This window comes from Mastacembelus armatus, chromosome 4 (genome assembly GCF_900324485.2).
Source record: "Mastacembelus armatus chromosome 4, fMasArm1.2, whole genome shotgun sequence".
Lineage (NCBI taxonomy): Eukaryota > Metazoa > Chordata > Actinopteri > Synbranchiformes > Mastacembelidae > Mastacembelus > Mastacembelus armatus.
In genome coordinates, this window is record NC_046636.1 from 13,566,310 (window position 1) to 13,590,678 (window position 24,369).

Consider the following 24,369-nt stretch of genomic DNA (forward strand, 5'->3'; position numbering starts at 1 on the left):
TTAGTGTTTTTCGATGCTTTGAACTGCTTTGTTGAGGGTCTTCTACCGTAGTCCCCAAGAGCTACTGTTCTGCAGGTTTTCCAACTATCCCTGCATAACCGTGGCCCTCGAGGCATAGTTGGTTGAGACATAGACCACTGATCTATGCCTTTAACCATTTATTTGAGTCACTGCTTTCTGCTATCCTGGAGTCCTGAAAAAAGCTTTCCAAACATTTCAAAGCAAAAAATAAAGTAATACTTACTTCACAGATGAATTAATATATAATACAATTTTAAAATGTGAATTCTTTTTGGAGGTCCGTGGAAAAGAGGTGTCATGGTACTCATCAATAAAATTAGACACACAGAATAAAGCTCGTAGAGTTTAGGTGCCAGTCTCTGTCTCAGCCACATTGAGTTATCAGTTCTGCTCTGACACTATTTAAAATGCAGACAGAGAATTCAGTGTTGAGCCTTGGGTATTCTCATTAGAATATTGCCACTAACTTGATAACTAACTTGATTTGCGTTAAGTGGTCGTCATCAAGCACTAAATAGAGAACAAGATGCTGTATAGGCTTTTGTGCATGGTTGTAATTAGTGAATATTACCTTACCCAACAGCTCAGGCCCTCTGCTGCACACATATCCGCACAAAAAGTTGTTGACATACTCTAATTGCAAGTATACGTATAATGACAGCACGTAACCTATCCTGCTCTGTCTCTCTGTCATAGACACAAACACACAAAGCTAATTAGCACAGAAAGTTTGAGACAAGGAAGTGCTTCGCATTCTATCACATCAGACAGGGAGGCTTGAGGCCAGCTGCTGACTCATACCTCGAAGCGTTGAGAGCTGACTTTCTTCCCCTTCTTCATCCAGGTGATGCGAGGTTTGGGCTCACCCGCTGCCTGGCATACGAATGATGCCACTCCACCCGAAATCCCTGTCTGATCGTCAGGGGATTTGATGAAGCTGGGCATGCCTAAGAGAGAGAGACATTGAGACAAAGGTGAGGAAAGGAAAGGAGGGAGAGCAGACAAGAGAGGCCAACCACTATTAGATGAAGAGCCCTGACAGAGAAACTGCTCTAAGCAAATTACTGGGATCTCTACATCTGTATTGAAATAACAATATGTGCTACACCTAGTCAAATGCAATGCCAGAAAAAAACGGTGTGATGCAAATCATCTGTCAGTGCCAGGCAGCAGGCAAATGTTAATAGAATTTAGGAACCTTAAAAAATCTGAATGCATAATTAAACGTATCGTAAAACCAACAGAGATTTGCATTTATTGACGTTGCACAGTGGGACCATAAAACTGTATATCACAAAAATAAAAGCCTGTATATCCTTATTAGCCAATCATCAATATGGGTGTGCATGGATATTAGTGTCCAAACGAATGATATTCACACTTAGTGCCATGACCATCCATGTATTGAAGATACTCCTGTTGTAGGTTTGAAGTATTGTATATACTTCCCAATGTGTGACATTTTTACTATTTCACTAACCATGAGTTAGTAGGAGTAACAAAAAAAATGAAAAGACGCAATGTGCTAAAATTATAAAGCTACTTGCTCATAACTACCTCAAAAATGATTATACAATGAGTACACTGCATTCCCAAAAAGTGGATGCAATTGCAGGACGCACACTGGAAAGGAATTAAAGCAGCCAACTTAAAGATCTGGGAACACTGAGTTCACAAAAAAATCAGCTAGTCAAGAAGCAAGACAAGTCAAATAATCAGACAAGTTGTAAACAAAAACAAATAAAGACAGGTGTGGTTCAAGGAACTCTGGACTTATAAGTATGTATGTAACATGGATCAGCATCATTCACCTCATCATTCACTATAAGATATGATATATGATATGATATGAAATTATATGATTTTTTTAGCAATGTTATGTTTACAGAAGACAACTTAAAACCAAGCAACAACAAAACAATATTTGCAGGTGATTTCATGATTTGTTCATTTGTCAAACTTATATAGACAGATTGCATTAATACATTCATTTCAGGAAATGCTGATTATAAATTGTATTCAGCTTAAGATTAAATCAAAGAGACAATGTTTACAATAACTACAGCTCCAAAAGACAACTGGCATGGTGGAACAATTTACTGTAGTCATATTTGGTCCTGTTGTGATGTTGGTCTTTTTAGTCTCTGTATATACATTCTGGGCCACTGAAAAAAGTTATAATAGTACTCCATGGTAACATTCACAAAGCTCTATTCTGTTGTTGTTCCAAGATTAAGAATCATAATGCAAGTAGCTTCTTGAATACAGGACCAGTGTCTCACACTGTTCATGGGGAGACAGGTGGAGAGTGTGTTGGTGCTTGGTGTTGATGTCTCCTTGCTTGGTTTGTGGTTCATGGTTCTTCTCCATGCAATACCTAGTAATATACATATTGTGGAAGAGCATTCACACTTACAAATAAGTGGGTAATTTGATAAACTGAGTTATGCAAACACAAATGCATTTTCACTTAGAGAGAATGTGATCTTGCTCAACCTGGTGCGTTAGAGCAAGGCATTTAAGTCCAGCTGCTCCAGTGGAGCTTCTGTGTGGCCAACTGATCAACCTATGCTTGTGCTGAGCATTGTCCAGGAATGAATGGGTGTAAATGTGGATGAGTAAGGCAAGACATGTGAAATAGTTATTTTTTTATTGCCACATTAGTTATTTGATTCTGATCACTGTCTAAAAATCATTGCCATTGCTGCATCTGCTGAATGAGTATGGCCTGTAGCATAACATAATCATGATGAAAACCAGCCTTAGATTAGCACCAGGGACAGCATCCAAAGCATCAATTTTATCAATCTAACAACTATCTCAGCTTAATACAATAAAGATCCAGGTAACTCCTTCCTAGACAGGTGGGCCTACATGCGCTGCACCAGTTGCACCAGTGACAGTTCAACCTCAATTGAGTTTATTTGTAATATGCCAAATTAGAATGTAAGCAAATCATCTCATAACACTTTACATCAAGAAACACTCAACAAATCTCTTATGAGCAAGCACTGACAGTGGACAGGAAAAACTCCCTTTAACAGAAGAAACCTCCAGCAGAACTGGGCTCAGTTTGGGTGGCCATTTGCTTTGACCAATTGGGGTGAGTGGATAGCGGAGAGAAAAAAATCAGCGATGAGAAAGAGACAAACACCAGTTATACCAGTGTGTATGTCTCTGAATGTATGTCTGACTTTTAATTTCTGCTTGTTAGGTCAAATTTGTTGGAATGTGATGTTTTTGAAAAAGCAACATGAGTTAGGGATACTTAAAAGTTTAATAGAAGATGATAAAATAAAATGTTTTGATATTCAAGCAAAGCCAACACATTTTCATAACCTTAACCTAGAATTTTACTATTCTACACCCTGCAGTACGTCCAATAAAATCCTCTCCTTTTTACATCTGACTAGGCGTACAATGGATGGCAGTTGATCCATGATCCGTGTGGATCAAGACCCACAGGATTAATAACTCATTTTTTAAACTTGTAGATTAATGCAAAATTTTTAACAATTGCAGAGAAAAATACAGTTTTTTCTGCCTTATTGCTTTTTAACCAATTAATTACACAGAGAAAAAAAAATTGTCATCATTATAAGGTTTGGTCTGTTTTCAGGCCTCAGGTTGTTTTTCACATGTTGCATGAGTACTGAATATTTTATTTTAAAATTTTATTTATTCAGCTGGTTATTTCTTGATTTTATTTTTTGTTACAATAATAGGTTCTATAGGATATTTTTGTTAAAACCAAGTTCCTTGGCAGTACTGTTCATGTAATAAATGGAACTCAAATTACATTTGCCTCCTCCCCTTTTTTGCTGATCCAAAAAGTGGTCTGATCCATGACTCAAAAACCATAATGTGATCCCAACTGTGAGTTTTGTAATTCATTGCATCACTGCATCTGACCATCTACCCCAACCATGTTTCCTCCTTCCTTTTAATTTAAATGTATTTTGTAGAATGTTGCTGCACAGCATTAAGGCAGCATAAAAACCATAGACCTTTGTGTGACAATAAAATGTCACTCACTGTATGAATAAAAAATATGTGTAAGAAATATCTCTTCATGGGATGCATCCAAATCTGACTGCAACAGTGCTCTCTCCGAGTCTAAAACCTTACGCATCTTAATGAGACTGTCTGTCTGTCTGTCTTCAGACAACCTTTCTATGATTTATCTTTACAGGGCCAATAACATATACAGCAATATATTGCACCACTATTCTTTTCCCCAGCAGCAATTTGGAAATTCCAATTTGGCAATTGATAAAGTTGCTATTTAAAGTTCAGTGTGATTCAAAACCCATCTGTGGAGTCAGAGTGGCTTCCCAGATACTGTACATTTCCACTGAAATCCTGCAATAAAAGCTGTACAACAGGTTACTGTAAGGTCCTAAGCATCTTCAGTACAGCAAGGAAATATTACCCTTCACAGGACTATGCAATGCAAGGTTACATCAGGGATTACAGGGAGGCAAAGGAAGTTGGTCAAAACGAAGCCAAAAACCATACCATTAAGCTACTTATTCCCTATGGCTGACACTGAGGCTTGACATGCTGATGCCCTCACCTTACTCCACTGACTTGACTTTCACTTTCATTCTTTTCTGACCCATGTTGGTACTTTTTGAATTATATATATATGTTTTTAGCAAGACGTCCATTTGACCTCACATATAATCCAAAAGAACAGGCATTTGGTGAAATGACTTTGTATTGAAAATTACTATGTACTGTCATTTTTACTGTCACGACCGGCTGCGTAGAGACTCTTATTTTGAAAGGATTCCCCCGTGGGAGTAGTTATCTCTGAGCTTCCCTGAGTAATTAGGCAACTCCACTCACCTGTGTTCTCTTGCAGGTTTTCATGGTATTTAGCCTCCTCCCCAGCAACAGACGGATCGCGGGATTGTCTGCTTCACCACCGAGAAATACAGCCAAGAGGATTTCAAGCAGACGGCGGAGACTCTTCGTGGCGGACCGTCTCCAGGACCCTGCGCTAACTACGTCAAGTGTAACCAGTTCCACGGTGAGATCCGACAACCCGTTTCCACGGTGGGTTCCGTCCGTAGGCCCGGAGGTCTACTTTCGACCCGTGACTGTTTTGGGTTTCCTCCGTTCTGATTATCTGAGGAAATCAGCCTCAGGATTCCATGAGTATTGTCTTTCCCTCCAGTCCCGACAAGGATACTAAGTGGAGGTGTTTTTAGTTTTGAAGAGACATTTATGTTTGATTATTAGACTCTGCCCTGCCCTCCTAGCAGGGAACCCGGTCACCGTTCCGGACGCTGGGCCAGTGGTTCCGTTTCCAGGGTGCGAATCATTCCAGAGTAGGAATTAAGATGAACTATTGCTTCCGTTCTTCCATGACCATTTACCTGAATCACTACTACGTTGTTTACCTTTCTTGTCAATAAACCAGTGTGTGTATTGGAACTAGAGTTGTTGTGTGGCTTTTGGGTCCTCTTACCTTCGAATCCTGACAGTACAATCCCGCCACCATGGACCAAGCCACTCCTTCCCCTTCATCGTGGTGTTCTACGATCGAGGCGGCACTTCATTCCCATGAGGCTAGATTTAACAGTATCAGTCAGTCCATGGACCGCATCTCCGGTCAACTTCAACAGTTACTACAGGACGTTCCGACTCGTGTGGCATCTAACATTCCCTTGCCGGCCTCACCACCAAGCCTAGGCTTCCTCCTCCTACCTCATACAGCGGCGAGGTGGGTCGCAGCCGCTCCTTCCTTACCAAATGTGACTTTGTCTTTTCCTTACAACCCTCAGCTTTTCCCACGGAGGAGTCCAAGGTAATTTATATCATCTCCTTACTAGAGGGGGAGGCCGCTCAGTGGGGTACATCAGCATGGCGCCGCCAGGGGAGTTACTGCCGGACCGCAAGGGCTTTTGGAGACCGTTTGTCAGACATTTTCGACCCAATCAGACCTGAGGTGGGGGCTCAGAATAACCTCACTAAATTAATCCAAGGAGATAGACCGCTAGCTGAATATAAATCAAACAAATCAGAAGTTAACAGAAGAGGAGTTATTCATAAAAACTTAATAAAAATTAAGACCACTCCTCTTATTGAACAGAAAAACAGAACTGTCAAATGTGGATTATTAAATATTAGGTCCCTTTCTTCTAAATCTCTGTTAGTAAATGATTTGATAACTGATCACCAAATTGACCTACTTTATCTTACTGAAACCTGGTTACAGCAGGATGAATATGTCAGTCTGAATGAATCAATTTTTATGACTGAGGGGGGTTATCATGTTCCTCGAAGCACAGGTCGAGGTGGAGGAGTAGCTGCAATCTTCCAGTCAAACTTATTATTAAACTTTCATCCTCAGAACAGTTATAACTCATTTGAGAGCCTCACTCTTAGTCTCTCACATACAAACTGGAAAACACAAAAACCAGTTCTACTTGTCATTTTGTACCGTCAACCTGTTCCTTACTCAGAGTTTTTAACTGAATTCCCTGACTTCCTGTCTGATTTAGTGCTTAGATCAGATAAAGTCATTATAGTGGGAGATTTTAACATTCATGTAGATGTTGAAAATAACAGCCTCAGCATTGCATTTAACTCTATATTAGATTCAATTGGTTTCATTCAAAACGTTAATAAACCTACCCACTGTTTAAATCACACCCTTGATCTTGTTCTGACCTATGGCATCGAAATTGAACATCTAATAATTTTTCCCCCAAATCCTGTTTTGTCAGATCATTCTTTAATAACTTTCGAATTTAAAATGATGGATCATGCAGCGTCTGGAAAAAAATTCCACTACAGCAGATGTTTATCCGACAACGCTGTTAATAAATTTAAGAAAATGATTCCATCTTTATTTGCATCTATGCCAAGTATAAACATAGTGGAGGGCAGCTGCCTTAATCCTACTCCCTACCAAATTGATCATGTTGTTGACAGCGCTGTAACCTCACTGCGTGAAACGCTTGATTCTGTAGCCCCTCTGAAAAAGAAGTTAGTGATTCAGAGAAGACTAGCCCCATGGTATAATTTACATGTTCGTACCTTAAAGCAGGCATCACGAAGGCTGGAAAGGAAGTGGCGTTCCACAAACTTAGAGGAAATTTTTCTAGCCTGGAAAAACAGTCTACTAACATATAAAAAAGCTCTCCGTAAAGCCAGAACTGCATACTATTCATCACTAATAGAGGAAAATAAGAACAATCCCAGGTTTCTTTTCAGCACTGTAGCCAGGCTGACAAAAAGTCACAGCTCCGTTGAGCCCAGTGTTCCCTTAGTTCTCAGCAGTGATGAATTTATGAGTTTCTCTACAAATAAAATCACAACTATTAGAGATAAAATTCAGCAGATGCTTCCTATACCTGCAATAAATGAATCTTTTACTACAGTAGCTCTTGAATCATCTGTAGGACCTCAGTTATGTTTAGACTGCTTCTCTCCTATAGATCTCTCTGAATTTACATCAGTAGTTGCTTCATCGAAATCATCAACGTGTCTCTTGGACCCCATCCCGACTAGACTGCTTAAAGGCACCCTGCCATTAATGAACTCATCTTTATTGGACTTGGTAAATTTATCTCTAGTATCAGGCTACGTACCACAGGCCTTTAAGACTGCAGTAATCAAACCTTTACTCAAAAAGCCTAGTCTTGATCCAGGAGTCTTGGCTAATTATAGACCAATATCCAACCTGCCATTTATTTCTAAAATCCTAGAAAAAGCTGTTGCTAAGCAGCTATCAGACCACTTACACAGGAATGAACTATTTGAAGATTTCCAATCAGGATTTAGAGCACATCATAGTACAGAAACAGCACTGTTGAAAGTTACCAACGATCTTCTCTTAGCCTCAGATAATGGACTTGTTTCGATACTTGTCCTCCTAGACCTCAGTGCAGCATTCGACACCATTGACCACAACATCTTATTACAGAGACTGGAGCATGTGATTGGTATCAGAGGAACAGCGTTAAAGTGGTTCCAATCCTATTTATCGGACAGATTCCAGTTTGTTCATGTCCATGATGAACCTTCCACACGAACAAAAGTTAGTTATGGAGTTCCACAAGGTTCTGTGCTAGGACCGATTCTGTTCACCCTGTACATGCTTCCTTTAGGATATATCATTAGGAAGCACTCTATTAATTACCACTGCTATGCGGATGACACTCAGTTATATCTATCTATTAAACCTGTTAGCACAAACCAGTTAACCAGACTTCAAGCCTGTCTAACTGACATAAAGGCTTGGATGACCAGTAACTTTTTACATTTAAACTCGGAGAAAACAGAAGTCATTATATTTGGGCCTAAAAATCTCAGAAATAACTTTTCTAAAATTACAGCTAAGGAGAGAGCACAAACTAGGGGAGAGAGAGAGCACAAGGTTAGTAACATTCAATGGTGGAATATACATGAGGTGGGAGGGGGGGGGGGGGTTAGGGTAGGGGAGCTCAGTGCACCGATGGTCCTCGGGCAGTCTAGGCCTATAGCAGCATAACTAACTAAGGGATGGTTCAGGGTTGCCTGAAGCCAGCCCTAACTATATGCTTTGTCAAAGAGGAAGGTTTTAAGTCTAGCCTTAAAAGTACAGAGAGTGTCTGCCTCCTGAACCCAGGCTGAGAGCTGGTTCCACAGGAGAGGAGCTTGATAGCTAAAGGCTCTGCCTCCCAGTCTGCTTTTGAGAACTCTGGGAACCACAAGTAGGCCTGCACTCTGAGAGCGAAGTGGTCTATTGGGATAATATGGTACTATGAGGTCTTTAAGGTATGAAGGAGCTTGATTATGAAGGGATTTGTATGTGAGAAGAAGGATTTTAAATTCTATTCTATATTTTACAGGGAGCCAATGAAGAGAAGCCAATATAGGAGAAATATGATCTCTCTTGCTAGTTCCTGTCAGGACTCTGGCTGCGGCATTCTGGATTAATTGGAGGCTTTTTTATTGAGATATTAGGACATCCAGATAGTAATGAGTTACAGTAATCTAGCCTTGAGGAAACAAATGCATGGACTAGTTTTTCTGCATCATTTTGAGACAGGATGTTCCTAATTTTGGAAATGTTGCGCAGGGTGAAAGAATGCAGTTCTAGAAATTTGTTTTATGTGTGAGTTAAAGGACATGTCCTGGTCAAAAATAACTCCAAGGTTTTTTACAGTAGTGCTGGAGGCCAGGGCTATGCCATCTAGAGTAGCTATAATTTTAGAAAAGTTATTTCTGAGATTTTTAGGCCCAAATATAATGACTTCTGTTTTCTCCGAGTTTAAATGTAAAAAGTTACTGGTCATCCAAGCCTTTATGTCAGTTAGACAGGCTTGAAGTCTGGTTAACTGGTTTGTGCTAACAGGTTTAATAGATAGATATAACTGAGTGTCATCCGCATAGCAGTGGTAATTAATAGAGTGCTTCCTAATGATATATCCTAAAGGAAGCATGTACAGGCTGAACAGAATCGGTCCTAGCACAGAACCTTGTGGAACTCCATAACTAACTTTTGTTCGTGTGGAAGGTTCATCATGGACATGAACAAACTGGAATCTGTCCGATAAATAGGATTGGAACCACTTTAACGCTGTTCCTCTGATACCAATCACATGCTCCAGTCTCTGTAATAAGATGTTGTGGTCAATGGTGTCGAATGCTGCACTAAGGTCTAGGAGGACAAGTATCGAAACAAGTCCATTATCTGAGGCTAAGAGAAGATCGTTGGTAACTTTCAACAGTGCTGTTTCTGTACTATGATGTGCTCTAAATCCTGATTGGAAATCTTCAAATAGTTCATTCCTGTGTAAGTGGTCTGATAGCTGCTTAGCAACAGCTTTTTCTAGGATTTTAGAAATAAATGGCAGGTTGGATATTGGTCTATAATTAGCCAAGACTCCTGGATCAAGACTAGGCTTTTTGAGTAAAGGTTTGATTACTGCAGTCTTAAAGGCCTGTGGTACGTAGCCTGATACTAGAGATAAATTTACCAAGTCCAATAAAGATGAGTTCATTAATGGCAGGGTGCCTTTAAGCAGTCTAGTCGGGATGGGGTCCAAGAGACACGTTGATGATTTCGATGAAGCAACTACTGATGTAAATTCAGAGAGATCTATAGGAGAGAAGCAGTCTAAACATAACTGAGGTCCTACAGATGATTCAAGAGCTACTGTAGTAAAAGATTCATTTATTGCAGGTATAGGAAGCATCTGCTGAATTTTATCTCTAATAGTTGTGATTTTATTTGTAAAGAAACTCATAAATTCATCACTGCTGAGAACTAAGGGAACACTGGGCTCAACGGAGCTGTGACTTTTTGTCAGCCTGGCTACAGTGCTGAAAAGAAACCTGGGATTGTTCTTATTTTCCTCTATTAGTGATGAATAGTATGCAGTTCTGGCTTTACGGAGAGCTTTTTTATATGTTAGTAGACTGTTTTTCCAGGCTAGAAAAATTTCCTCTAAGTTTGTGGAACGCCACTTCCTTTCCAGCCTTCGTGATGCCTGCTTTAAGGTACGAACATGTAAATTATACCATGGGGCTAGTCTTCTCTGAATCACTAACTTCTTTTTCAGAGGGGCTACAGAATCAAGCGTTTCACGCAGTGAGGTTACAGCGCTGTCAACAACATGATCAATTTGGTAGGGAGTAGGATTAAGGCAGCTGCCCTCCACTATGTTTATACTTGGCATAGATGCAAATAAAGATGGAATCATTTTCTTAAATTTATTAACAGCGTTGTCGGATAAACATCTGCTGTAGTGGAATTTTTTTCCAGACGCTGCATGATCCATCATTTTAAATTTGAAAGTTATTAAAGAATGATCTGACAAAACAGGATTTGGGGGAAAAATTATTAGATGTTCAATTTCGATGCCATAGGTCAGAACAAGATCAAGGGTGTGATTTAAACAGTGGGTAGGTTTATTAACGTTTTGAATGAAACCAATTGAATCTAATATAGAGTTAAATGCAATGCTGAGGCTGTTATTTTCAACATCTACATGAATGTTAAAATCTCCCACTATAATGACTTTATCTGATCTAAGCACTAAATCAGACAGGAAGTCAGGGAATTCAGTTAAAAACTCTGAGTAAGGAACAGGTGGACGGTACAAAATGACAAGTAGAACTGGTTTTTGTGTTTTCCAGTTTGTATGTGAGAGACTAAGAGTGAGGCTCTCAAATGAGTTATAACTGTTCTGAGGATGAAAGTTTAATAATAAGTTTGACTGGAAGATTGCAGCTACTCCTCCACCTCGACCTGTGCTTCGAGGAACATGATAATTTTTATGACTGAGGGGGGTTGATTCATTCAGACTGACATATTCATCCTGCTGTAACCAGGTTTCAGTAAGATAAAGTAGGTCAATTTGGTGATCAGTTATCAAATCATTTACTAACAGAGATTTAGAAGAAAGGGACCTAATATTTAATAATCCACATTTGACAGTTCTGTTTTTCTGTTCAATAAGAGGAGTGGTCTTAATTTTTATTAAGTTTTTATGAATAACTCCTCTTCTGTTAACTTCTGATTTATTTGATTTATATGTTCGAGGGGCAGACACAGTCTCTATGTGGTTTGAAGGGGGCGGCGGCTCTAAGGAAACTGCAGAGAAGCGTTTTAGACTGAGTCTCTGCATCCCGGTCCCCACCCTGGATTGTCAGGCTTTAGGTCGGCTAAGAAACTCGGCCAAATTCCTAGAGATAAGAGCTGCACCATTCAAAGTGGGATGGATGTCATCTCTCGCTATCAGATCGGATTTTCCCCAGAAAGTGGCCCAATTGTCTATGAAGCCCACATCGTTTGCTGGACACCACCTAGACAGCCAGCGACGGAACGATGACATGCGGCTAAACATGTCATCGCTGGTTCCCCCGTTCCGGGGCCCAATTCCCCAGGGACCTTCCCGGATCAGCCGGCACAGAGCCAATGCAGCTTGGCCGAAGTAGGCTGTCTCCAGCAGAACGGTACCGACGCCGAGCCTTGAGGTTGTGTTTCTATTGCGGCAGACCCGGTCATCGGGTTCGCCAGTGCTCACTAAAAGACGAGGCTCAGTAAGGAGAGTGGGGTCCTTGCTGAGCCAACCATCCACAGAACCAATCTGCTCTCGCCCCATCATCAAGGTCCTCTTCGGATCGGCGCCGCACCAGCAACAGCTTCCTGTGCTTATCGACTCTGGATCTGACACCAACCTCATCTCTCGATCTGTGGTGGAGGCTCTCCGCTTGGAGACGGAATCCCTGGACCAGGTCCTCCAGGTGAGGGCCCTCAGCGATCAACCCCTACACAGGATCAAGGTTAGAACTAAGCCTGTGTTTCTATATATTGCAAATCACCAAGAATATGTGACGTTTCTTGTGGTTGATTCTCCACTCTCTTCAAGTGTGTTAGGACTTCCCTGGTTGCAGACTCATAACCCCCGTATAGATTGGGTCAGTGGGGAGATCTTAGAGTGGAGTCCCAGCTGTCATGTGACATGCCTACGCACGGCCCTTAATCCTACTGTTTCAGCATCCAGGAAACAATTCCAACCCGATTTGTCGGAAGTTCCCTCGCGGTACCACGACCTCCAGGAGGTTTTTAGCAAGAGGAGGGCCACCTCTTTACCTCCCCATCGCCATTACGACTGTGCCATCAAGCTGCAACCGGACTCCGTACCTCCAAAGGGCCGCCTGTACTCGTTATCCGGACCTGAGCGTGAGGCCATGCGCTCCTACATTCAGGACTCCTTAGCTGCCGGTCTTATTTGACCCTCCAGATCTCCGGCAGGGGCCGGATTCTTCTTCGTAAAGAAGCGGGAGGGAGGATTACGTCCCTGTATCGATTACCGGGGCCTAAACAACATCACAGTAAGGAACTCTTACCCGTTACCACTACTCACCTCCGCATTTGAATTAATTCAGGGGGCTAGTATTTTTTCTAAACTAGACCTACGAACGCTTATCACCTTGTCCGGATAAAGGAGGGAGACGAATGGAAGACGGCTTTCAATACCCCCATTGGCCACTTTGAGTATCTGGTAATGCCTTTTGGACTTACTAACGCCCCGGCGGTTTTTCAAAATTTGGTCAATGATGTCTTGGGAGATATGATTGACAAATTCGTCTTCGTATATCTTGACGTATATCTTTTCTCCTATTCTGAGACTGAACACGCTTACCATGTCAGGGCTGTCCTCCAGAGGCTCCTTCAAAATCAACTATTTGTTAAAGCAGAGAAATGTCAGTTTCATACCAGAAGGATCTCCTTCCTTGGCTTCATTATTGAGCCGGGAAGGATCGCTATGGACCCCGAGAAGGTGAGGGCAGTTAGGGAGTGGCCAGTACCTCAGTCCCGTAAACAGCTGCAGAGTTTTCTGGGTTTTGCTAATTTCTATCGGAAGTTTATCCGTAACTACAGTTCCTTAGCCCACCACCTCACCTCCTCCAAGGTTCAGTTCTCCTGGACTCCTGCTGCTAATCAAGCATTCTCGGACTTAAAGTCCCGTTTCACCTCGGCTCCCATTCTTACTCTCCCTAACCATGACTTGCCTTTTTTAGTGGAGGTAGACGCATCTGACACGGGCGTAGGGGCAGTTATTTCCCAAGTTGATCCAACGGACTCAAAGGCCCACCCCTGTGGTTTCTTCTCTAAGAAATTGTCCCCAGCCGAGAGGAATTATGATGTCGGGGACCGAGAGTTGCTTGCCGTGAAACTGGCTCTAGAAGAGTGGAGACATTGGCTAGAGGGAGCCCGGCACCCGTTCACCATACTCACCGACCACAAGAACCTGGAGCATCTCCGGACAGCGAGACGCCTTAACCCTCGCCAGGCTCGTTGGTCTGTCTTTTTCGCCAGGTTCCATTTTTCCCTATCCTTTCGCCCCGGCGTTAAGAACAGCAAGGCCGACGCCCTGTCCCGTCTGCACTCTCCGCCGGATTAGAAGACAGAACCAGAGTTTATCCTGCCGGCCTCAGCCAGATGTGGGGCTACCCGCCTGTCTCTGGAGCAAGAGATTCTCCAGGCCAACTCAGGTAACCCCTCTCCTTCACAATGCCCTCCTCAATGTCTCTTTGTTCCTCCTCAGTTCCGCTCTAAAGTATTGGACCTATGCCACGCTTCCCGGCTCCACGTCCACCCCGGGATCAGACGAACCCTCCAGGTGATGCTACAACGCTTCTGGTGGCCCGGGGTACGTGGGGACGTTCGCCATTACGTCCTCAGGCAAGGCTACGAACCAGGCGCCGTTCGGCCTTCTCCAACCCCTACCCATTCCCAAGCGCCCCTGGACTCACATTGCCATGGACTTTGTAACGGGACTACCCACGTCGTCAGGGAACAACACCATCTTGACCATTGTGGACCGCTTTTCCAAGATGGTACATTTTGTTCCCCTACCCAGACTTCCCTCGGCTGCTAGAACCGCCCAGGTCCTCATTGATAATGTCATTCGCTTGCATGGAGTACCACAGGAGATCGTGTCCGACCATGGGCCCCAGTTTGTCGCGGGGTTCTGGAGAGAATTCTGCCGGCTCCTGGGGATTAACCTGAGCCTATCCTCCGGGTACCACCCTCAAACTAATGGACAGGCTGAGCGTCTCAACCAGGAGTTGGAGAAGGGGTTACGCATTCTGTGTGCCGAGGAACCCAGTTCGTGGGTAAGGAACTTAACCTGGGTAGAGTTCGCCCATAACACGCTTCCGTCCACCTCTACTAATCTCTCACCATTCCAAGTTGTATATGGTTTTCAGCCCTCAGTATTCGACCATCCCCTACCCCGAGGGGGCCATTCCTCGGTATCCGCGGCCTTCTGGCAGTGCCATCTTGCTTGGAGACGGGCCAGACGAGCTCTCCTCGATTCCAGAACCAAATATGTGCATCAAGCAAATAAGAGGCGGCGGCCAGCTCCTCGCTATCGACCTGGGCAGAAGGTCTGGTTGTCCGCGAGGGAGGTTCCCTTGAAGAAATCCTGTACCAAGCTAGCCCCTAGGTTCATTGGACCCTTTCCTATTACTAGAGTTATCAACCCCGCAGCTGTTAGACTCCGGTTACCCAGGGCCTTGAGGATTCACCCCACTTTTCATGTTTCCCGTGTCAAACCTGCCTACAGTAGCGGTCTTCTGCCTCCTCCCGTTCCCCCCCCACCCGCCCGGCTCATCAACGGCGCCCCCGCCTACTCGGTCCGCCGGCTCCTCCAGTCGCGGCGCAGGGGTCGGGGTGTGCAGTATCTGGTGGACTGGGAGGGATATGGTCCTGAGGAGCGTTCTTGGGTGCCTAAGAGCCGCATCCTGGATCCGGACCTCATCGCGGATTTCCACCGATCGCATCGGGATCAGCCCAGGGGCCGCCGGGGGTCGGCCGTTGAGGGGGGGGTACTGTCACGACCGACTGCGTAGAGACTCTTATTTTGAAAGGATTCCCCCGTGGGAGTAGTTATCTCTGAGCTTCCCTGAGTAATTAGGCAACTCCACTCACCTGTGTTCTCTTGCAGGTTTTCACGGTATTTAGCCTCCTCCCCAGCAACAGACGGATCGCGGGATTGTCTGCTTCACCACCGAGAAATACAGCCAAGAGGATTTCAAGCAGACGGCGGAGACTCTTCGTGGCGGACCGTCTCCAGGACCCTGCGCTAACTACGCCAAGTGTAACCAGTTCCACGGTGAGATCCGACAACCCGTTTCCACGGTGGGTTCCGTCCGTAGGTCCGGAGGTCTATTTTCGACCCGTGACTGTTTTGGGTTTCCTCCGTTCTGATTATCTGAGGAAATCAGCCTCAGGATTCCATGAGTATTGTCTTTCCCTCCTGTCCCGACAAGGATACTAAGTGGAGGTGTTTTTAGTTTTGAAGAGACATTTATGTTTGATTATTAGACTCTGCCCTGCCCTCCTAGCAGGGAACCCGGTCACCGTTCCGGACGCTGGGCCAGTGGTTCCGTTTCCGTGAGGAATTACCCTGCGGATCAAGACCTGGATTTATCTACGCCATTCCCCTAAGAATCCTACGGAGTTACCTGGTGGGTTCCAGGGTGCGAATCATTCCAGAGTAGGAATTAAGATGAACTATTGCTTCCGTTCTTCCATGACCATTTACCTGAATCACTACTACGTTGTTTACCTTCCTTGTCAATAAACCAGTGTGTGTATTGGAACTAGAGTTGTTGTGTGGCTTTTGGGTCCTCTTACCTTCGAATCCTGACATTTACTACAACCAAATTGCAATTATAAGTCGAAGATTAGTCTTCATTCAGCAGTGCAGAGAGCAAACTTGTAGCCATTCTGGGTACTATCTGAGCATCTTTTTTTTTAACTTGGTTACAAAAATGTCCATACCAAATCTTGTAGATGTCTTGCTGCAAATAAAATGTCAGCTATATGCTATCTGCTTATATGGCAGTAATATTTGTAATAGAATCCATGATTGGTATCAGCGGCTTGATTCATGCTTCACCATCAGTGGCTTTCTAATTATCCATTTGCTCCTAGCTGGCTGGTAATACTCATTTATTCATTATTTTTATGCTGAAGGAAGCAGCAGGGTGAAAGCAGAAATACAGAGGGGCATTCTTTGTGCTCAGATTCAACCAAAGCATCAAAATTTATGGCATAACATTTCATCATAAGTGGGGCAACAATCACAATCATTTTGTTAGTACCCCTAAAGAACCCACAATCGTTACTGAAATAACTTGAAACTGACTTAACCTAAATTCTTCTGTTGAGCCACATTTCAAAAGTAATGGCAGGCAGATGCGCAAGAATTCCCTGTGTCTCTGTTATCCATGACTCCATCATTCCTGGAGACATGGATAACATCTCTATGGACAGTTAGTGGTTGATGTTACAAATTACAAGAAATGTTAGGCCTTATACAAGAAAGGCTCAATTAATATAACTGATGCGAGCCACCCTCTGTTGTGTGAATTTAGGCTGCTACCATTAAGGCATAGCTATATTCTGCCATAGTGCAGAGCAGATTTAAGAGCTCATTTATTCCTGCTACTATTAATCTTCCTCCTGTGTTAACTTTGTTACCACCTCTTATGTTAACAGGTCAGTTTTGACCCGTATCTTAAATCAGCTGCAAAATACACTAAAAACAATTATCTATCATCCAATTTGTTTCTCATCTCTTGGTTACCTTGTTAAGCTTCCTTATCCATGAAAAAAATGTTTTTAATATTACTGGTGTTGGCCTCTGTGCCTTTTTTTGTCAGTATAACCCCTCAATTTAAATAAAAAAAAAAATAAAATGAACCAGAATGAGAATCATATAAACTAGACGATGCAATTTCTTCAGAAATTGCGTTGGGATTGTTGACCGCTGTGAAAAGCTCAAGGCAAACCACGTCTCTGGCCTCTAAACAGCCGAAGCACGTTTTGAATCACCTGACGCAGTTGGAATAATCGAGAGCTATGAATTGTAGCGAGGGGGCTTTTATTTTGAGAAAGAGAGCAGAAGCAACCCTCTCCATATCGAGCTGAACGCGACAGCGTTTGAATGTTTCTACGTCGAACGGTGTAGGACAAGATAGCGACTGAAAAACAGCGGAATAATAATAAAGAGAAAAAACGAAGAACATATCTTGGGCTTGCTGTTTACACAGCAATCCCAACAATAAAGAGAAAAAATGAAGAACATATCTACATATCTGCTTGCACAGCAATCCCAACAACTAGAATTTCTGAAGAAATTGCGTTGGGATTGCTGACCGCTGCGAAAAGCTCGAGGCAAACCGCGTCGCTGGCCACTAAACAGCTAAAGCACGTGAGGGGACTTTTATTTTGAGAAAATGCTATAAAAAGGCTTTTATCTTGAAAGGAGAGAGTGTTGCAGGAGACTCACGCAATCAAAGATTTGCTGCAGGAGACTCAAGTGATCTTCTTTTGTATATTCATGATACGTTACAAAGGTGTAATAACTTCCTACAAATAACTGTAGACTTTTATTGTGAAAGGCTGGACATGGCCTCCAGGGAGACGACACCATGGCTGACATTAAAAACACCCTAGGTCAGTGTCTAAAGCTGTATGCCAATAGCCAAAGCTAATTTATTATTTCTTGGCTTTTATTTTGAAAGAATCTAGAACAAAATGCAGCATGCTGTGTTGCACTGAGAATAGTCCCCATGTGTAACAGCAGTGGACATTAGGCAGCCAGTCAGTCTAATTACCAAGACAGTGTAGTGAAGGAACATAGTAGGATAGAGAAAGAAGGAAGAATTGAAGGAATTATATATGAATTAAAGAATGACACAACAAAAATGCAAAATTGTAGAAAGACTGTATAGTGTAGTTTAAAAACAGATGAACATTGCTGAAAAATACAGAAGGTAAATGATGTGTAACCAAAGCAGGAGTATTGGAAGCGAGGTTTTCTTAGAAGAGTAAAAAGAAGGAATAACTGAAAAAAGGGAGGAAATGAAGGAATGAAAGAAGTATGAATGAAGAATAAAGTGTGCACAGCTGAAAAGCTTGGAAGTGAAAAAATGTGCTGGAAAAGAGCATATGTCAGCATTTCCTTGGTTTTATTTTGAGATCATGTAATTAAAATGCTTTTATTTTGAAAAGGTAGCATGCTGCATGACAGTCATGATCTTGTGTTAGTGTGGTAGAAATTTCTTTAAGTTTGAGAGTTGCTAATTCTCAGAAACAACCACAAGTGTGATGAATCCTCTCAGGTTTAATCAGAAATCCTCTGACTCTGTGTTACAACACCAGGTTTATATACAGTACTGTGGACTAATCTGAAGCCACCCTAGATGTTTGTTCAGGTGTTCTCTATCCAGAACTAACCAAATTGTTGGCAGTTATTTACAACCCTCTATAACCATAAAACACTAACCCAATAAAACAGACAGAACCACATACCATCAAAGGGTCAAGCAAACATTCAAGTCACCCCTTGACATCTTGGAAAACTCCCACATTAGTAAATAACTGTAGACCTTTATTCTGAAAAGAAAAACATGTCCTCCTGAAGAAGACACCATGCCTGACATTTAAAATGGCCTCAGTTGGTGCCTGAAACTGTATAACTGTACAACCATTTTAAGATCATGGTGCTGTTTCAGGGCTTTTATTTTGAGAAATTGCTATAAAAAGGCTTTTATTTGGAAATGCTGCAGGAGACTCATGGACCTTATACTAGAATCTGGAGTTTATGTTGAATATTCCTTGTACTTTAAAAAATGTAATATCTTCCTTGTGAAAGTCTGACCATGTCAGAAACCATGGCTGACATTATAAATGGCCTCACTTGGTGTCTGAAGCTGTATGCCAATAGCCAACGTCTGTTTTAATATTGAGTTGCTGTTTCAGGGCTTTTCTGTTGAGAAAATCCTATTTCAGGGCTCTTAATTTGAAAGGATAAAGTGCTCCAGGAGACTCATGGGACCTTATACTAGAATCTGGACTTTATTTTGAATAAGCAGATAGCTTGTTTTATGTTGGCAACAAATACAAATGGGCTTCTACATCTAGGCAAATGTACTTAGCTCACCTTTACTGTTATTGAGATGCTGAATGTTATTTATATAAGTTTAAGAGATGTTTGTTACTTTGCACTTCTTTATGTACCTTATGTTTGGCTGCACATGTTATGTACTTTTTGGATTGTTTATGTTTATATGGGAGAACCATAGTTTTCATACACTGATGTTTAAAACTGGAGTCATTGAATAAACTTGAGTTTAGTTTCCATGTAGTGTTCTTTGGCTGCAAATCAAGATCAATGGATAAGTATATAGGTGCATGGTCACTTATATGTATTGTTCCAATTCCAATTCAATTCAATTCAATTCAATTCAATTCAATTTTATTTGTATAGCGCCAAATCACAATACAAATCATCTCATCTCAAGGCACTTTACAAAAACTAAAACTAAAAACCCAACAATTCCCTTATGAGCAAGCACTTGGCGACAGTGGAGAGGAAAAACTCCCTTTAACGGAAGAAAAAACCTCCAGCAGAACCGGGCTCAGTTTGGGCGGCCATCTGCCTCGACCGGATGGGGTGAGTCCCCAGTTGTGTATTTTATCTTTATCTTTTCCAAATGTTAAAAAGTAGTCTATCCTAGTGTAAAGAGAGTGAGGGGCTGAATAATGAGTGTAATTTCTTCTATTAGGAAATAGATCCCTCCATATATCTACTAAACCAACTTCTTCTAAAAGTGCATTGACCTTCTTGTATGTGGCCTCTTGTCATAGCCTTTCCCGCTAGAGCAATCCAATGTATTAAATGTATATTAAAATCTCCTCCGCATATCAAAAAACCTTATGTTTCTGTTGTCATAATATTAAATATTTTCTGGAAAAAACTTATATCACTTCCTGGGGATGCAAATATATTTAGCAGTGCAACTGAAGTCTCATATATTTTGCCCTTTACTGATATATATCTGCCCTCCTTATCTCTCCTTTCTGACACCTTGTCGAAGTTGAGTTTTTTAGAGATTAGAATAGCAACACCCCTCCTATGCCCTGACTTGTATGAGGAGTAGAACACACTAGAAAATCCCATTTTCTTCAGTTTTTCGTGTTCATCATTTAAATTAGTTTCTTGTAAGTATGCTATATGGTCTTGTTCCTTCTTCATTTTTAATAAAATTTTGCTACATTTGATTGGATTCAGTATCCCATTGACATTAAAAGATATAATTTTGATTTTCTCTCTAACCATATTTATCTAAGGACCTGCCCCGACATGACATAATGGTATAGAAATTGACAGAGTCACTCCCTGAACAAATATGAATGATAGAACTTACACAACATAAAAATAGGTAACAGTGGTCTGATTCCAAGGTTGGGGTCTCTAACCGATGACCCTGTGGTAAGCTAGAGAAAACATCTAGCTATGGGGGAAAGTCTGTGTCCCATGTGGTTTGGGTGCCCCCATTGCAGCGTTCAAAAAAAGTAAGAGTCTATGTGCATTCCACGAAATACTTCCTTGAGTATTTCTCCCTGACATACATTTATTCTCATTTTGATAAAGGAGAAATATCATCAAAAAGTTGTGTAAACACTTTTGGATAATTAAAATTTCGCACCGCATTTTATGTTTTAACCCTCTGGGGTCTGAGGGGGTTTTGGGGGCCTGGACAAATTTTGACATGTCCTGACATTTGTGCTTTTTTCAGTGTCTTTTAAACATATTAATGTCTAAAGTCTAATAACACTGTAATCAACACAAAATTGGCTACAATAATATGTGAGCAGCAAGTTTATACATGATTGTGTTTTTGAGAAAGAAGTGTTTATGCATGGTTAGTGAAAAACTAAAATTTTTTACTCACTGAAATAAGACCTGTGGGAATGCAGACACACTCTGACTAGTATTGCAGTATAGTGTAATCCTATATGTTTAGACACGTGACAGGGTCACCGCTCTTCACTATGTCTTTACTATGAGGGACGGTAAAGGGAATAACAACTCCATATATGGTAATAGTCCGAATTCCTTTTGTGGAAAAGTACTGCCATGTAGGGCGGTGACCAAGTTACAAGGTATATACATTCTATAGATTTCGCCTAGAGCTCAGATCTCTCCGTGTGCCACATGAGAGTTGATCTCCAGAGCGCTCTGTATAGTTTGAATAAAACCTATAATCAGCTAAACCACCCCAGCCGCCTCTGTGTACTTTCTCATCAATGGACCTGTGTAAAACGTGAGTATTCAACAGACCATAAAACACAAACAGAACATTGGTTCACAAGACTTTGGAGACCTGCATGTTGTAGGCTAAAGTGTTTACTTCAGAGTGCTGTGAATGTCATCTTGTTCACACATTCACAGTAAACAATACACTGATTTAAATTTTCTAAGACACTTTTTGTCCAGAAAGGCCATATGCAAGAGGGTGTGTCTGAGGATGAATAGTCATGTGATTTACCTGAGAACACAAAAGACGCACTGAACGACCAGACAAAGACGTGCATAATGAGCCTTTCAGTCAGTGTAGATGGGACGGATTAGTGCAGCACAATACAAAACAATGAGGAGCCAAACGATCCTCATTTGAGTTTAAATCAGTGTTTTTACTCTGAGGTCAAGCTAAACTATTTGTCTCTGTGAGGAATGTCAGGAGCGCCGCTTCACGTGCGTAACGCGCCATCATCCAAATGCGTCGAAAAAGTGAGTAAATTCTATGATGAAGTTTGATATTTTGTGTCATTTCTCAGGAAAAAACAGGAAAAAACGGACTTCTCCTTACGTTCATACGGATTAAATAAAAAGTAATGGTTTGTTTTTGACTTGAATTGTTTCACTCAAAAGAAAACATTTCAAGCTTTCTAGCCATATAATTCTTATTTTTATGAGCCAAGTATTCTCTGAGATTCTGGTTGTTTTATTTACGCGTCTGTGAAGAGAAATGGCAGAGACAGAAAACTCCGAGAGCGCACCCTGTCGGCTTTCTTTATTTAAAAAAAGTACAACGTTTTGTTGTTTTTATGATGGGATAAAACTAAAACTAGACCCTTTACAGATCTGAATGATATATTTCTTTTATCTGTACGATCAGAATTGACGGAGTAATTTAAGTTTGTTTCGGCGTTATCAGTAGAAGATGCGTCAAAACACACCGGCGCGTGCGTCGACCCCAGAGGATTAAGGAACAAATCAGAAATGAAATCAATACTTATTTGGAAATTAATGACAACAACAGGTCTGACTTACTTCCGGCAATGCGAATCAAACTGCTGCTCCGTTTGTACAGAGACCAGATAGCCCTCAGCAAAGGGGCCCCAGACCCCATACTCCTGGAGCACCTCCCACAGGATGTCGCGAGGGACCCGGTCAAATGCTTTGTCCAAGTCCACAAAGCACATGTGAACTGGTTGGGCAAACACCCATGAGCCCTCAAGCATCCACGAGAGGGTATAGAGCTGGTCCAGTGTTCCACAACCAGGACAGAAACCGCATTGTTCCTGCTGGATCTGAGCCAGATCCGCCAGATCATCCTCTCCAGCACCCTGGCACAGACCTTCCCCGGGAGGCTGAGGAGTGTGATCCCTCTGTAGTTAGAACACAGAGACTTGAGGTACTTGGGGGCATATCTCATCCACCCCCGGTGCTTCGCCACCGAAAAGCTGCCACACTATTTTAGTGACTTCGGCTTGGGTGATGGATGGATCAGCCTCCGAATCCCCAGCCCCTGTTTCCCTTATGGAAGACGTGTTGGCGGGGTTAACCCTCTGGGGTCGACGCACGCGCCGGCGCGTTTTGACGCATCTTTTTCTGATAAGGCCGAAACAAACTTAAATTACTCTGTCAATTCTGATCGTACAGATAAAAGAAGCATATCATTCAAATCTGTAAAGGGTCTAGTTTTAGTGGTATACCATCATAATAACAACAAAACCTTGTGCTTTTTTTAAATAAAGAAAGCCGACAGGGTGCGCTCTCGGACTTTTCTGTCTCTGCCATTTCTCTTCACAGACGCGTAAATAAAACAACCCGAATCTCAGCGAATACTTGGCTCATAAAAATAAGAATTATATGGCTAGAAAGCTTGAAATGTTTTCTTTTGAGTGAAACAATTCAAGTTGAAAACAAATCATCACTTTTGATTTAATCCGTATGAACGTAAGGAGAAGTCCGTTTTTTCCTGTCTCACCTCATTACAGGTAATGCGGTCCCGCCTTGTACATACACTGTCCACTGTTCACATGTAAATAATCTCAGGTGAACCAGGTAAATATGTGCACGCCCCCGAGAAATGACACAAAATATCAAACTTCATCATAGAATTTACTCACTTTTTCGGCGCGTTTGGATGATGGCGCGTTACGCACGTGAAGCGGCGCTCCTTATATTCCACACAGAGACAAATAGTTTAGCTTGTCCTCAGAGTAAAAACACTGATTTAAACTCAAATGAGGATCGTTTGGCTCCTCATTGTGTTGTATTGTACAGCACTAATCCGTCCCATCTACATTGACTGAAAGGCTCATTATGCGCGCCTTTGTCTGGACGTTCAGTGCGTCTTTTGTGTTCTCAGGTAAATCACATGACTATTCATCCTCAGACACACCCTCTTGCATATGGCCTTTCTGGACAAAAAGTGTCTTAGAAAATTTAAATCAGTGTATTGTTTACTGTGAATGTGTGAACAAGATGACATTCACAGCACTCTGAAGTAAACACTTTAGCCTACAACATGCTGGTCTCCAAAGTCTTGTGAACCAATGTTCTGTTTGTGTTTTATGGTCTTATTTCAGTGAGTAAAAAATTGTAGTTTTTCACTAGCCATGCATAAACACTTTTTTCTCAAAAACACAATAATGTATAAACTTGCTGCTCATATATTATTGTAGCCAATTTTGTGCTGATTACAGTGATATTAGACTTTAGACATTAATATGTTTAAAAAACACTG

General features: G+C 41.9%; 1 protein-coding gene across 1 annotated transcript in view; it reads right to left on the reverse strand.

Moving 5' to 3' along the window:
* The window catches only part of ptprfa (protein tyrosine phosphatase receptor type Fa), a 363,596-nt gene that overhangs the window by 324,559 nt on the left and 14,668 nt on the right, over nt 1–24,369 (reverse strand). The window contains exon 2 of the mRNA XM_026323606.1: nt 823–968. Within this exon, the coding sequence (XP_026179391.1) occupies nt 823–968 (146 nt within the window). The remainder of the gene's footprint in view (nt 1–822; nt 969–24,369) is intronic.